The 15,116-nt window shown below is 43.7% G+C and overlaps 1 protein-coding gene across 3 annotated transcripts in view; it reads left to right on the forward strand.

The window, feature by feature from the left end:
• The window catches only part of dnah9 (dynein, axonemal, heavy chain 9), a 98,398-nt gene that overhangs the window by 54,690 nt on the left and 28,592 nt on the right, over positions 1–15,116 (forward strand). For all 3 annotated transcript variants that reach the window (XM_040177371.2, XM_078103212.1, XM_078103213.1), the window contains 12 exons: positions 3–145; positions 1,799–1,960; positions 2,381–2,614; positions 6,894–6,974; positions 7,262–7,441; positions 7,895–8,125; positions 9,999–10,193; positions 11,024–11,143; positions 11,894–12,082; positions 13,144–13,379; positions 13,456–13,578; positions 14,779–14,983. In XM_040177371.2, coding sequence (XP_040033305.2) covers positions 3–145; positions 1,799–1,960; positions 2,381–2,614; positions 6,894–6,974; positions 7,262–7,441; positions 7,895–8,125; positions 9,999–10,193; positions 11,024–11,143; positions 11,894–12,082; positions 13,144–13,379; positions 13,456–13,578; positions 14,779–14,983 — 2,099 coding nt within the window. The remainder of the gene's footprint in view (positions 1–2; positions 146–1,798; positions 1,961–2,380; positions 2,615–6,893; positions 6,975–7,261; positions 7,442–7,894; positions 8,126–9,998; positions 10,194–11,023; positions 11,144–11,893; positions 12,083–13,143; positions 13,380–13,455; positions 13,579–14,778; positions 14,984–15,116) is intronic.

Here is a 15,116-nt window from a genome sequence, read left to right on the forward strand (position 1 = left end):
AGGAGAGATTCCTGACCTGTTCCTGGATGACGAGATGGAGGACATCATTGGCAGGGTGAGGCCAATGGTTCGCACCTCAGGGTTGATGGATTCAAGGGAAAACTGCTGGAGGTTCTTCATTGACCGGGTTCGCCGACAGCTCAAGGTGAAGTAGTCCGATTATCTAAAGAGTGCAGCGCAAAAAGCTGCATTCTGTTTTCAGAACTTCACTACCAATCATCACCATCTATACACAGTATATAGAGATGGAGAGCAGAGGTCCCCACCCGCGGGCCCCAGCACAGAAAGAATAAATATATATCTTTTTGACATTTGTCATTCTATTCTGAATTTTTTTTTTTTTTTAAATTGACCGGATTCTCTCCTAATTACGTGCGCTCGTCCCCTTGACATATTCCCCAAGCGTCACCAAGCGTTTTCTTTTCACAATTGCCCGCTCCTTGGTGCGTACGTCTGTTCTGCCCCCCCAAACGCCCCCCTGACGGCCGCTTATTTTGTTGTGTTTATCCTGCACACCTCTAAGACTGGTTCACGAAATATTGTCTAACATGAAAACTGTGAGGCAAAAAAGGTCGGGGACCCGTGAAGCAGAGCATGATGTCGCCTCACACTCAGTGTAAAGGACAAATGAAAGCATTTGGGTTGTGATGAAGTCACTCACCGACATGAGCATAGAAGCCCTGCCTGGGGAGAGAGGGATGCCAGTGTCCACCCCCACTACAGACATCCTTCACCCCACCTCGCCCCCAGCTAAGACTCCCTGGGTTGGAGAGTGAATCAGTTGGGAAGGCACAGAGTATTGGACTGTGTAGCTGTTTGGATGGACCGGGTAATGTTGGTAATATGATTGAGAGTTTAAATCCTGATCCATACATGTACATCATTATTACACTCAGACCTCGGAGCACATGGCTTTGGACTAGTAGTTACTAATAGTATTTGATTATTAAAAAGAATTCGGAAAAGGCTTTGTGCTACCCACATGTATTTCTGGACTCTTTTAGGCCTTTATACTTTAAAATATGATATATGTTAAACATTCCCAACTCTAATGAAAAGGGGGAAACAATCATTAAATAAGCTACTGATAACTAGGAGGATTCAGGGCCCCGATGCGAGAGTCTGTTTGTGATGATTTTAACTTGGTTGCATAATTCTCACGATGGGTTCTGCATTATATTGGGTACCTTTCTTCCAGAGAAGCCAGATATCTTAATTGTTCACTTCATAAAACTTCATTTTTTAAAATAAGTGCTCTTTCCCAAACCAATGCTTTCATATATCCACAACAATATGACGTATACTGTGAAGCAGTAGTGTGGAGAACGTGTACATACAGTAGTCTGTATTGTGAGAATTGTACATGCTCCCATTAGGGTGTAGTCACATGTAGATATGGCTTCATAGAAAGGGTCACTGGCCGACATGGTGAGTAGATCCATTCTCCCAAGAAATGTAAGATTAGTATGCGGCTACTTCCTTTCCAGACTTGATTATCATCAGCAGTGCCTTCGGGTATGACATGTTTGTTTCTAATAGTATCGAGCATCTGGCTGAGCTGTTCAAGCAGCCAGCTGTTCAGCAGCTCGGAACATTCTTTTAATGCACGTGCTTGCTGGAGGCTTTATTTGTTTAATGATGTAGCTGCAAATAATAAATTCACAGTTCTCCATTGCCACTCTTGACCGCAAAGAAGTGCCAGTCAGAGCAGGTCTTCCCTGCCTTTCTTTTCTCATTCGGACCGACTCCAGTTGTACTCGGTGTATTTGACCTTGGTGAGTGTGTACTTGTATTGCAGGTGTCACTGTGTTTCTCGCCGGTGGGCAGTAAACTGAGGGTTCGCAGCAGGAGGTTTCCTGCACTGGTGAACTGTACAGCGATCGACTGGTTCCACGAGTGGCCACAGGAGGCGATGGAGTCGGTCAGCTTCAAGCTCCTCCAGGAGGTGCACCATATTGATGTGAGAACAGCTGATATTTCAAAAGCTAGGATGTAAACGCTACACAAATATAATTTCAAATGTCAGGGACCCTGTTTATAACCAGAGGCCACAAATAATGTAGTCACAAAAAACCAAGTCACATTCTTGGTTATTTCCTTACTGGAGTCAGCCTGGGTTGCTTTGGAATGACATTAAACGTCTCCGTTAGCATTAGCATTAGTTTCGGTCATCTCTAGCGGTAGACGGCACACGTGTGACGTCATTTGTTTTAATCAATGGCACGCAATCGACCGGTACTGCCTTTGCAACCTATTGGGTACCCCTGGTGTACGGTAACTCCTGTCATCAGTGTATGAATGGATGTGAATGGGTGAGTGATTTACCATTCATCTTTCTTTGTTGTGAAGTAACAAGTTGTGGTGTACGATACTCTTACAGCCCCAAGTGAAGGAGTCGGCCAGTAAGTTCATGGCATACGTCCATATGAGTGTCAATCAGACGTCACGGGAGTACTTAGCCAACGAGCGCCGCTACAATTACACCACGCCCAAGTCCTTCCTGGAGCAGATCAAGTTGTACTGCAGCCTCCTGGGCCAAAAGAGCCAAGACCTCACCACCAAGATGCAGCGGCTGGAGAACGGCCTGCAGAAGCTTAACAGCACCTCCGCTCAGGTACAGTTGCCATTTAAAACTCCACCCATGTTTCATATGAATAAAAGCAACCCTGTAAAAGAAACGGTAAAATGACTGGCTGCAATGGTTGCCAAACAAAAAACATAAAATTAAAGTGCAAAATCCTGATTCAAATAAAGTAAAAATTAAAATTAGAAAAAAAAATGTTCATGGATATTGTCATTTAAGGTTTTGCAGGGATACATTGTTTTTACAGATTGTTCCTGTATTATTCAAATCAAACACCTTGAAAACAGGGATACAACTAAAACCTCTGCAGAGAAAAGGTAAAGGCATGGTTAGGTAGGCTGTTATGGTACAGATTTTTCGTGATTTACAATCAGCAGTGAGAGGACAGGTGTCTTGCTCAGGGACACAATGACACGTATCAGCCCGATACAGTAAACCCTGCAGTCTCTTTGCACTGCAACACGGTCGCCTCGTGTTGCCACTCCAAAGGACTTATAGTTATCACTCTGGTTCCCACTTTCTACCTGGACTATGTATTGTCTTCAATATAGTTTTTTCAGATTCATTGGCAAATATGTGACATCACTGGGTGGGGGTGTGGCCAGAGGCACAACCTGCCTGAAAGTTTCAACATGAGCAGTCCAGCTTTGTACTCTTTTAAAAAAGTGTAATATAAAAGTACATATTAATAATAAAAATAATAGGATTTACCCTAAAATTACTAATAAAATCATGAAATTGTATTTTACATGAACTTATATATAATTTAAGAAAGGAATAAAAATACTGTATTGTATTCTGTTTGCACTATTAGCATATTACTTATAGATATAGATAGAAAATAGATTAACAGTTGGGTTATTCATTTACAGATAATGTCTGTAATTTTACAGCGTTTTGTTTATAATAAAGAAATATCATCAGACAGTTTTATATGAATAGTTTGATGAATGTATCCAAATGTAACAGAGTACAATGAAAGACTCAAGTAAGAATAAGAAGTATGTTGCAATTAAATCAATTTACTTTTGAAAAGTACTTGAGTACATGTAACGCAGTAAATGTAATCTGTCCTTCTGCATACTTTATGCTACCCAAAGCTACTCACCTTACTAAACCATACAGAGTAGAGTAGAACCAAAGCTTGACAATCTTTCCTTTTCCCTGTTTTATCATGATAAATGTTTATTTGAAGTATTTGATGTTTGCATCTTAAATATCTACACCTGGATCCTTTTGTCCAAATGTTTACCATGTGCACACTTTTGCAGAAAAGAGAAGCATGAATAATGCAGGATTTGTGTGTAAAGTAGTCCTAATTATAGTGGCTTAACTACACAGTGCAAGGGAATGTAACATCACCAACACACACACACATCATTCCACCGCCTACACACTGTGCATCTCCATTGCATTAACATGCCCACATGCACCCACCTGCATATGTCACACGTTTCCCACTGCCTGTATAACAGTGAAGCCATTAATGCTCCCGGTGTTTGTTAGCGCATCAATATCGATCCACACTGAGAGCTGTTACTTAACATTCGGGGGTCACCAGAGGCTGCTGTGTCCTGATCAACAAAAGAAGCGAAATCTTGTGTGTGTTGGTTGTGCGTGCGTGTGTGTGCATGTGTGTGTGGGTGCAGGCGTGTGAGTGTGCTTGCGATGGGGGCTTTGGAGATGCTGTGTGTAACTGGATGAGTCATCTGCTTCCTAGAGGACACATTGGTTCCATGTTTTTGTCGGCTTTCATTTGTGGAGGCTGTGTCCTTTACAGTCTTGTGATAACGTTAGTAAAATAAGTAGTGCTGGTAATACTAGACATAGTGTAAGTTGTAGTTTATATAGAATCTCCACTGAAAGCTCTTTGCTTTGGAAATAAGAAAAATAGCAGGTTTCTCTGAAAGTATAATAAATGGCCTCATTTTGCTCTTTGTGTCTTCTATACTTCTATATTCAAATGGTTGTAATCGGCAGCAGGCGGTGAAAGGGCTTCTTGTGCATTTGGCAGCAGTGGATAAACACAGAAGCCACTCAGATGTAATGAATATCCGCCATGTCTCCCATCAATTAGTTTGTCCCCCCCCCCCCCCCCCCCCCCCATCTCCCCGTATACCCTCTGCCTATTTATCATATTGATGGCTCACTTGGTGCTCGTCTAATGATCAAATATTTTGCAGAGAATCGGCTCAACCCAAAAGAGCGTTTTCATCTCTGGCCTGATTTCCTGTTTGTTAATTAGCAGAAAGACAAGCATGAAAAACTGTCTGTTTTGTTTTCTGTGTGCAACGTGTTGAAGTGGTGATGCAGAGCCACATTTTTGGGGTAGTTATGAGGAGTTTGAAACTGCTTTAATTTCACTTTATGACTTGTGTGTGTGTGCTGATAGCAGCTCTTGATCCTAAAGCTTTTTTTCCCAATATTTTCTTTTTGCCCTTTATCTACTTGAACAGACTAGGATTTTCTTCTAGTAATTGAGTCAAGGCCCAGCAGGCCATAACGATTTCCACAAAGGTTTAGGCCCTTTGTAAAGCTTATCGGTTCAACTTCCCATAAGTCACAGGTTACTCTTTGTGGTTTTCAAAGAATTGGATTGGAAAGATGTTTAGGTTTCAAAGCAATTGCCATTGGCTCGATTGTATTACCAATAAGACCCAAACTTGAGAGATTTGATTAGATGATAAAATTATAGATTCATTGTTTCCCATGATGTACACACTGATTGATGATACGTCATTTAAATAACTGAACTCAGCTGCACTGCTCAGAAAAACCAACAAATATCAAAGATATTTCTTAAATGAATCTAAAAGGTGACCTGTTCCTCAAGCCAACGAATGTCTCTTAATTTTAACTTATTTATTTCTCCCCCCTGGCTCCTAAGTCCCTCCATATACTGCTTCTGAGTGGCTAATGAAGCTGTCGGTAATTTCCCCCTGAGCTTAGTTGGATCCAATAGGATAAGACGATTCAACAAAGTGGTTGAAAGGCGTGAATCGGCCAACTTGAGCCGGACTTGGACAGACATCCAGATTCTGACTCCATTTGTTGGCTGTGGGGGGGCTGTACAAATCAGAACACTCACAGGGGTTCCCCCCTGACAAAACAACTTTTCCACATAGTATTTCCAGAGTAATTACAATTGTATCATCGGTTCGCCATTTTTTAAGTAGTGGCCAAAAAACAGCCTCAGAGAGGAAAAGGCCTGTGACCAATAACATAATCAATTCAATTCAAAAGAATGGTTGCATACATCTGCACACCCTTAAACTAATACTTTGTTGAAGCACCTTTTGGTTTTACTAGTCTTTTGGGGGGGTCTATAGGCATGGGACAAGTTGACTTGGTAATATTCGCCCACTCTTGGTGAGTAAGATTCCGAGGTCATCTCCCGTCCATAGCCCTCTTCAGATCACCCACAGATGTTCAGTTGGATTCTGGTCCATTCCAAAACGGTAAACCTCTTGTGGTGAAGCCATGCTCTGAGGTGAGAGTCCTCTTCATCTTCACCTTTCTAACGGAAGCCTGACGTTTTTGTGCTTGGACGGGTATTTGGAGCCGTTCATAACCTCCCCCACCTTGACAAAGGTTCAAGCTGAAGAAAAACAGCCCTAAGCCGTCTTGCCCCCCTCCCCCTTTGCCCACATCTATGAAGGATACGGGAGATTGCACACACACTGTGCACAGCCAGTACTTGCCAGACGTTCCTGCAGCTCCTTTAATGTGGCTTTAGGCCTCTTGGACGCTTCCTTGACCAGTTTCCTTCTCGTCTTTTCATCGAGCTCGGAGGGACGTCCAGTTATTGGTAAAGTCACCGTTGTGTAATGTCTTGGAACCTCTCAGATGGTGTATGTTGTAAGATGCAACTAAGAAAATCATACTAGAAGAGCTGACCTTTATTTGGAATGAATCAGTATCACTTTAAATGATGACAAGTGTGTACTGACCACTATTTAACATGAGTTTGAATATGACTCATTCATTCTGAACACACATTTTATGAGAGGGTGTGCTCACTTATGCAATCACATTATTAAGTTTTTGATTTTTTGTGTAATTTGTTTCCATTGAATAGTTCACGGTACAGGTCACATAAATGGTAGAAAAGTTCTGGCATGATTTGTCTTGGTTTTATTTTTTTACTTTAACAGGGGAAGTTAGACCTTTTATATCCATTGTATCTATATCTTTCTATATAGACAGACATGGATGGAGAGAGGGTGAAGTGAACTTGATTCAGTCTGGTTCGTAGTATCATTCAGTCACATATTCCTGACCTTTGTCTCCATGTGTCATGCTCTGAAAGGTGGATGACCTCAAGGTCAAGTTGGCTGCTCAGGAAGTGGAACTCAAGCAGAAGAACGAGGACGCTGACAAACTAATCCAGGCAAGAACATGTGTTAGTTATTAGACCGATGGCAAAAAGAAGACTGTTGTGAGTCTGGTGGTATCCAGCCGTGCAGATAGTTTGCCTCTATGTGCGCTGGTTTATATCTGTAAAGGTTTTGTTGCTGCCTCTTGAAGTTTGTCAGCAAGTCACACAGAGCAAATTATTGCTGTTAGCACAATGAATCAAATGTTCTCTTTTTGATCTTCTTCCAGATGAAACTACACTACCTGTTTGTTATCTCCTTTAGTGTATCTATATATAAATGCCCTGTGTGCGTTCCCCAGGTTGTTGGGATAGAAACTGAGAAAGTGTCCAAGGAGAAGGCAGTCGCTGATGAGGAAGAGCAAAAGGTGGCGGCCATTGCTGTGGTGGTCAGCGGCAAACAGAGAGACTGTGAGGAGGACTTGGCGAAGGCTGAACCGGCCCTGCTCGCTGCTCAGGATGCCCTGAACATCCTCAATAAGGTCAGTTACTCTCACACCGCCCGGAATATTGTATTGATTTGCTCCATCGCACCGTCTTTTTCTCCACGTTTTAAAAATGGTTTTCGTTCTTTTCTACTTGTTAGATTTCATTTCCAGCTTCATTGGAATACGTTCACAAAAGGCCTTGAACAGAAGAGTATTGAATGTAGTATTTTAAATGATGTATGTTCTGTAGGTATTTAAATTCATTCTTGCATCCGATGAAGATTTATGAGCAGCCTCTGGGATTTCTAAAAACATCCTCTGTGTTTAAAGGTGGTCCCTGTTTAAAGAAGCAGATCAGACAGTTCAATCACTGCTCACAGCTCTGTAAAGATGCCCGAATTAGAATTCTCATTTGTCTTTCCAAAGTTGGCCCAGGTTCATCTTTGGTCAGTCTAATCCTATCCCTCATCCCTTGTATTGACTCCTTCTCCATTTGGCCTACCGCAGAACAACCTGACAGAGTTGAAGTCATTCGGCTCTCCGGTGGTGGCGGTGACCAATGTCACAGCGGCAGTCATGGTCCTGACAGCGCCTGGCGGCAAAGTGCCAAAAGATCGTAGCTGGAAGGCAGCAAAGGTGATGATGGCAAAAGTGGACGCGTTCCTGGACTCTCTGATAAACTTCAACAAGATTGAGATCCCAGAGGCTTGTCTCAAAGCTATTCAGCCGTATCTGCAGGTGAGCATCTCCATCAGCCTCATTCATTAACGTCCGTGCTAACAGCATGCAGTGTGAAGGCGAATATGCATTAATTAGTCCTTAGTTAAGAAGGGCCCAGACTACCATGTCAGGGGCACATTATGGCTGCTGAGCATCTTGATGATAAACAGAGAACCTTAATTGGTTAAACAATACTACGCATTGGGAACAGCAGGGGGCATATTTGGTAATAGCTGGTGTCAAACTAAATTATTAATAATCACAAAATTAACAAATAACGGGGCACCACCCTGAGCGAACACGAACTAATAACCAAATAATAAATCAATCGAGAATAAAGATCAAAGAATTTTGAAGGTTTAAGTTTGAGCAATAGACTATGAATACCAACTGTTAACAACATACAGACGCACAAGAAAATAGGAAAAAACCTTCTTTTAAGTTTAACAGAGCTTATTGCCTTCTAGAAACACTGATCAAGATCAAGACAGAAATATGAAACTAGTGGTAGGACCCAATATCACCTGCAGAGAAGGACGAGAATGACAATAAGGGCCGGTCTCTTGGCGGATTGTCAATTTGAAAGAATGGCGGAGGCAGCTCCCGATACCTCCCCGCCAGCTCTGGAGCGAAAGCGGATGCAAAAGTACCGACGAGAATGAGGATCGCAGAGTCTTATTTTTCTGTACTAAAGGTGGCAACCCCAACGGTGAAGAAGGGGGGTACTTCTAGACAAGATCAATATGCATCAATATGTTTGGACCTATGCGTATGTGGCTGTGGGTCATTGGTTATCAAGACAATACGGGTAAAAATAAGAGAAAAAGTAACAAAAGAAATCTCACTGCAAAGTCCAGAGCTGGTCACCATCACATGGGCTCCACGATGTTAATAGAGGTGCGAGTGTGACTCTGAGTAAACCATCTAAGATAATAATAGCTATTCTGCCCATAAAATATAATCCAGCAGCAATAATCTGTTCTAGCGTAATCATTTTGGAATCTCAGGCAGAACAATCACAGTATGAATTCGTCAGGTGAGATTACAGCACGAACACAATCAAGAAAGAAAGAATCCTTTATTGATCCCTGTTGGGGAATTATTCTCTGCAGTTAACCCGGCCAACACAATGGGAGCAGTGTGCTGCTGTTAAGGCGCCCGGGGAGCCGGTAGAGGTTGGATGTCTTGCTCAGGGACACTCCGACATGGAGCAACCAAGGTTCGAACCAACAACCCAGTGGTTCTCGGCGGCGCACCCTCTCTACTCCACACAATCAAACATAAAGGAGTACACGATGACAGCCGACTTGGTGCTCCCGTTTGGAGCCGGTCTTCTTGCTGAAATCATTGACCAAAGGGGTATTTGTGTCCTGATACTCTCTGATCAACCAAAAAATCAGCCGGTCTTTTCTCTGATCAACCAAGATCCAAACAAAACAAAATAAAAGCAAACCAAAACAAACAATATGAACAATTGCTTGTCCAGCAAAGTTCAGGGGCTGGCTGACCAGGTCTGTCGACCAAGAGATCGATATCTGCCGCTTGCTGGTATGAGACCCGTATGAGACCCGTATGAGACCCGTGTGAGACCCGGGGGTTCGGTCACGTGACGCGGCTCTGTCCACCTCCCTTCTATGCCCAGCGGGGGGGCTGTGATTACAGGCTCGCCTGGTCAAATGTCTTCCTGCATGTTCCTGTCCTTTCCTCGGTTTCTGGCATCGTGCTTGAGGGCCAAACAAATGTGAATCACACAGATTTCATTTACAGAACCATGGATGTAACATGTTTTTATACGTCTGCGATATTTTCCACAGTGGTGGTCAAAAGCAAACGTTAAATTATGTTTATCATCCTTGCTGATATGTTTTGTATTTGTTCATCTCAATCTCAGGATCCTGAGTTCCAGCCAGAACTAGTGGCCTCCAAGTCGAACGCGGCGGCCGGCCTGTGCTCCTGGGTCATAAACATTGTCCGGTTCTATGAGGTGTACTGCGAGGTGGAGCCCAAGCGGCAGGCTCTGAGCAGGGCCAATGCAGAGCTGGCTGCTGCACAGGAAAAGCTCGCCGCCATCAAGGGCAAGATCAATGTAAGCCATCACATTGGAATGAGGATACAGGAAATGAAAGCTAGATTTGCTACAAGCCAGGTAGCAGTTTCAAAAAGAGGCCACTTCAATATCTAAGATCCTGAGGACATAACATGAATGGACTTGAGGTCACTGACAGAAACCTTAAGGGCTGTCTATAAACTTTAGAGCAATGACTCTCCACCTCCCAATAGACCCAGAAGGTACGCTATGCAATAAGAATATAACGCCAAAGAAATAGAATAAAGATAACCACCTCAAGTCAGGATATGAATTATTTTATCAAGGTTTGAGTGACAGTTCTGTGACACATCAGCTCTGCCAGAAGTGATAAACGCTGGTGTGAGTGCCACTATTCACTAATCTAAAACCAAACCCACCAACCAAAAACCCTCTCGATGACAGCAAGGGTAAGTAATTGTTTCTCTGTGGCGTTTGACATTCAGCCCATCCGTCCCAGCGGTGCTACTGACGACCCGTAATAAGAGCCAGCGTGACACCTCCAGTCATTTTTCAGGCCTCAGTAACATTTATGAGTGGAGAGTGTGCTTGGAGCCAAGGGGAATTAGCTAAGCTCAGACTAATCTCCTGAACCTGTGCGCCGCTCCACCCATTAATCCTGTTTGTCCTTCTGCTAATTGCTTCCATATGCCAAATAAATACGTAGCAGAGGGAATGATGACTTTTACCCAACTGGGCACACTGTGAAACTTTAGCTTTCACTGTTTGTCTACGGTGTTTCTACTGTATGTTATCAAGTGCCAATCCGTCTCTATTCCTGTGTGTGTGTGTGTGTGTGTGTGTGTGTGTGTGTGTGTGTGTCCTATCAGCACCTTAATGAGAACCTGGCCACCCTGACAGCCAAGTTTGAGAAAGCCACCGCAGACAAGCTGAAGTGCCAACAGGAAGCAGAGTCAACGGCGCGCACCATTTCCCTGGCCAACCGCCTGGTGAGGAGGGCAACACCGGGGGCACACGGGGCACCAGCATCTCACACACACACACACACACACTCGCCCATCTGTCCCACTTGCTCCTCTCCTTAGATACAGATGATTCCAAACTTGATGTGATAGAGATTTATACCCACAGATTGGATAAAAACAATATGTTATGACCTGCAATTTGATTAGTGACTGTAAAATGTCTGCAGATGTGACACAATTAAGAAACGTCCCACAACTTGGACTCAAATCCAAACCCAGCACATGTTTACACAGATGCACACACGCACACATATATCAATCCCAACGTCGCTGAGCGTTGACAATGTTAGTGTGATAATGTAAATGATGCAGAAGACGACTTCAAAAGGCTGTCAGTCAGACCTAGCTGTAGGGTACAGTGTCTCTGTGACGTCAGTGTATAAATATCACATGACACAAGATATCGAGGGGCTTAAGTTTTGTAATTCCTCTACATAAAATAAAAAGTCCTGTGGTCAACTTGGAACGAAAAGGAAGCAAAGTCGAGCAATTCAGCATATTTGTAACTCCATCACCGGGCACATCCTACTAAGTCTAATATGGCTCATACAGCTTTCACCAAGTGTTTGTAAAAATACATTTGAATTACTTCCACAATCGCTGATAAATGACCTGACAAAAAGGACTTGATGTTTGCAAGATATTGTTGATGCTCTTGGGGCTGAGCTCCTGCCTGTGAAGAATACGTCACAGTAATCTGTCCCGGTGCTGCAGGTGGGGGGTCTAGCTTCAGAGAACGTTCGCTGGGCACAGGCTGTCGAAACTTTCAAGAAACAGGAGAGGACTCTGTGTGGGGACGTCCTCCTCATCACGGCATTCATCTCCTACCTGGGCTACTTCACCAAACGCTACCGGCTCCAGCTCATGGACAACACCTGGAAGCCCTACCTCAGTCAGCTGGAGGTGCGTGGACTCATTGAGCTGTGACGGCCGACCTAACAACTCACTAGGTGTCAGAAGTACACAGAGATGCCACATGGAGCTCTGACATCTGGCAGAGAGGAGATCTCTGAGCGTGAAGACAACACTCTTTCTGTGCTTTAATCTAACGCTGCTCATACATTCTCTGTCTTTAATTGAGTGACGCTTTCATCCAAAGCGACTTACAATAAGAGGGTACACGCCGAGAACAACCAAACTACAATGTGCTAGAAGTAAGTGCTAATAAAGTGCTAATAGCCCAGACATAGAGGTGAGTTTTTAGTTTGCGTCAGTTTGTAAGTTTATTTACCAAAGTGATTCCTAAGATTCTGATCTAAGGGGACAGTATTTTGCAGACTGTCCGACACAGCTCACGCTGGGATTCACTCTAACAACGAGGTCACGGGAAAGTCACTGCTGGCCATGCAGGAACATTTTATAGCCCACTGCTCGGTTCTGTTTCTGCTTCTCAGCTTACAGGCATCATATAGGATGAAAAGATTTACTTCATTGATATAAATGCAATACCTGTATTATATATTCAATATTTATTACTAATTACTAATAATTGAACTAGTTTGAAGGCATCTTTTAAACGTGGTCTATGGTTAAATTCTACTCCTCGAGCTCTGTATGTATATTTATAACAGGAGTCACTAGTAGACAGACCTCGGTCAGGGTCAGAACCCAGGCGCTTTTGTGTCTGGACCGAGACGTAAAACCCATATATAATAGAGAATTATGACATTTTGTGAGTGAGTCAGATAGTTATTCACATTCTCCCAGAAAAGAACCAGAGCCGTAACCCAGAAAGGACGGACTATCTTCATTCATCCTTCAGGCAGTTCCAAACCACTATTTCTCAATTGTGCAAAGCGCCACTACGACACATGAATCCAATATGATCAGAATCCTAAAACATGAAATGATTGTCGAACAATGATGTCATCGGAGAGGAAAGTAGAGCTGAACAGCTGACAACACCAGCAACTTATGTTTGATGAGTAGTAGTGTTTAATGTACTTGTCGCTATCACCTGTCAGGTTCCCATCCCAGTGACCCCCGACCTCGACCCTCTGACCATGCTGACAGATGGTGCCGACATCGCGGCGTGGCAGAACGAGGGGCTGCCCGCTGACAGGATGTCCACCGAGAACGCCACAATTCTCACTTCTTGCCAGCGCTGGCCCCTCATGGTGGACCCCCAGCTGCAAGGCCTCAAGTGGATCAAGGCCAAATACGGCGAGAATCTACGAGTTATCCGCATGGGGCAGAGAGGGTAAGAGGCTTTACGGTTAGACTTGCTCATCTTTGGAAGAAGGTCCTGACAGAGAAATTCTGCCTTTTTTCCTCAGGTACCTGGATGCTGTAGAGAGAGCACTGGCAGCCGGTGATGCAGTTCTGATAGAGAACTTGGAGGAAACATCAGATCCTGTTCTCGGTCCTCTGCTGGGCAGAGAAACCATTAAAAAGGGCAGGTAAATAAGGCTTTAAATCCCCTCCCAATCTCCCCCCTTTTGGACTCAGAGACTGCGAGGGGCGCTCCCACTTACTGCGTCAGCGTTTTGTTCTGTTCCACTGTCACATCGTCGAGGAACCCTCCCGTTCGTCAGCATTAGATGCTGTCTTTGCCTAATGGAATTACCCACAAAGCATTGCAACGTGACATTAAAAAGGGAACGTAAAGAAGGGGATGGCAAACCGGTATTCAACCTTTCATATTAAATCTACATTAAGGATGGAAGATGGAATTAAAAAGAACCACGTGAAATTGGCCGTTTGCCCCAAATCCCCCAAAACTGAGCAAAATGTTGAGTTTAAAAAAGGCAAAAGAAACGGAACTTTGCAACGATACTGACTCGCTATACTTCAACATAGAAAAACGAAGCTTCAAACATAGGAAAGGACTTTATTTTAACCGTTTCTGCGTTTATAATGGATGTGTATGTTGGCAGCGCCGGGATCGTGGCCACGTTGATTAGTTTGAAGTGTGGATTCTATGTGAATCCGTATTAGCTCATTAGTGCAGTCTGACAGGACCTAAAGGTCTTTTTCCACTCCCGCGCGTTTACTTATCCGACTAGTAATTCATATGCGTCTCCATCATTCGCTTCATATCTGCCGGAAAGGGGGCGTGGCTTGTCTCCAGAAAGACCGTAAACATTCCCTCTGTCCACCATGGAAATAAACACTATTTATGCTCTGTACTTGTCGAGGAAATTACACAAACGTCGTACACCAACTGACTGGAAGTTCTCTAGAATGGAAGCGAGATGTGAGGGCCGATCAGAAGTACAGCAGTTAGCGTTCCCAAAATGGATTTGTGGACCACGAGCAGCCAGCCCTCCTGTTAAAACATGAACGGATGTTTGTGATTTGTTTTCTTTAGTAGGCACCAGTCACACACAGAATAATGAAATCAGAAAGTGTTGAGATTAGTTTTGTGTTTCGCGGGGATTTGCTAACAATAAGAAACATAGAATATAACATCCTGGTTCATTTGATGGTGACCTGACATTTTTAATACAGGAAAAAGTTTAAGCTTAGTCTTAAAGTATAAAGTTATAGATGAATCCCCTTATCTTGTGTCTACATTGATAACGTGTTCCTATTTCGAAATGCATGCCTTCATTTAGTGTCTCTCGATGGTCAGAAGCTTCCTTGCTCTCGTTTGCCAGGTACATAAAGATTGGAGACAAGGAGTGCGAGTACAACCCAAGTTTCCGTCTCATCCTACACACCAAGCTCGCCAGCCCTCATTACCAGCCGGAGCTGCAGGCCCAGTGCACCTTGATAGATTTCACAGTGACCAGAGCTGGTCTAGAAGACCAGCTGCTGGCCGCTGTGGTCAGCATGGAGAGACCTGACCTGGAGCAGCTCAAGGTGAGGAAGTCACTGGAGTATCAGTGGAGGCAGAAAGATGAATTGCCTGATGCCCGATGTCACAGGAATGTAAAAGTGAACCTGCTATCAGAACAAACAACCATCCCATAGAACCACGGCACTCTTCGGAGTT

The sequence above is a fragment of the Gasterosteus aculeatus genome, chromosome 5 (genome assembly GCF_964276395.1).
Source record: "Gasterosteus aculeatus chromosome 5, fGasAcu3.hap1.1, whole genome shotgun sequence".
Lineage (NCBI taxonomy): Eukaryota > Metazoa > Chordata > Actinopteri > Perciformes > Gasterosteidae > Gasterosteus > Gasterosteus aculeatus.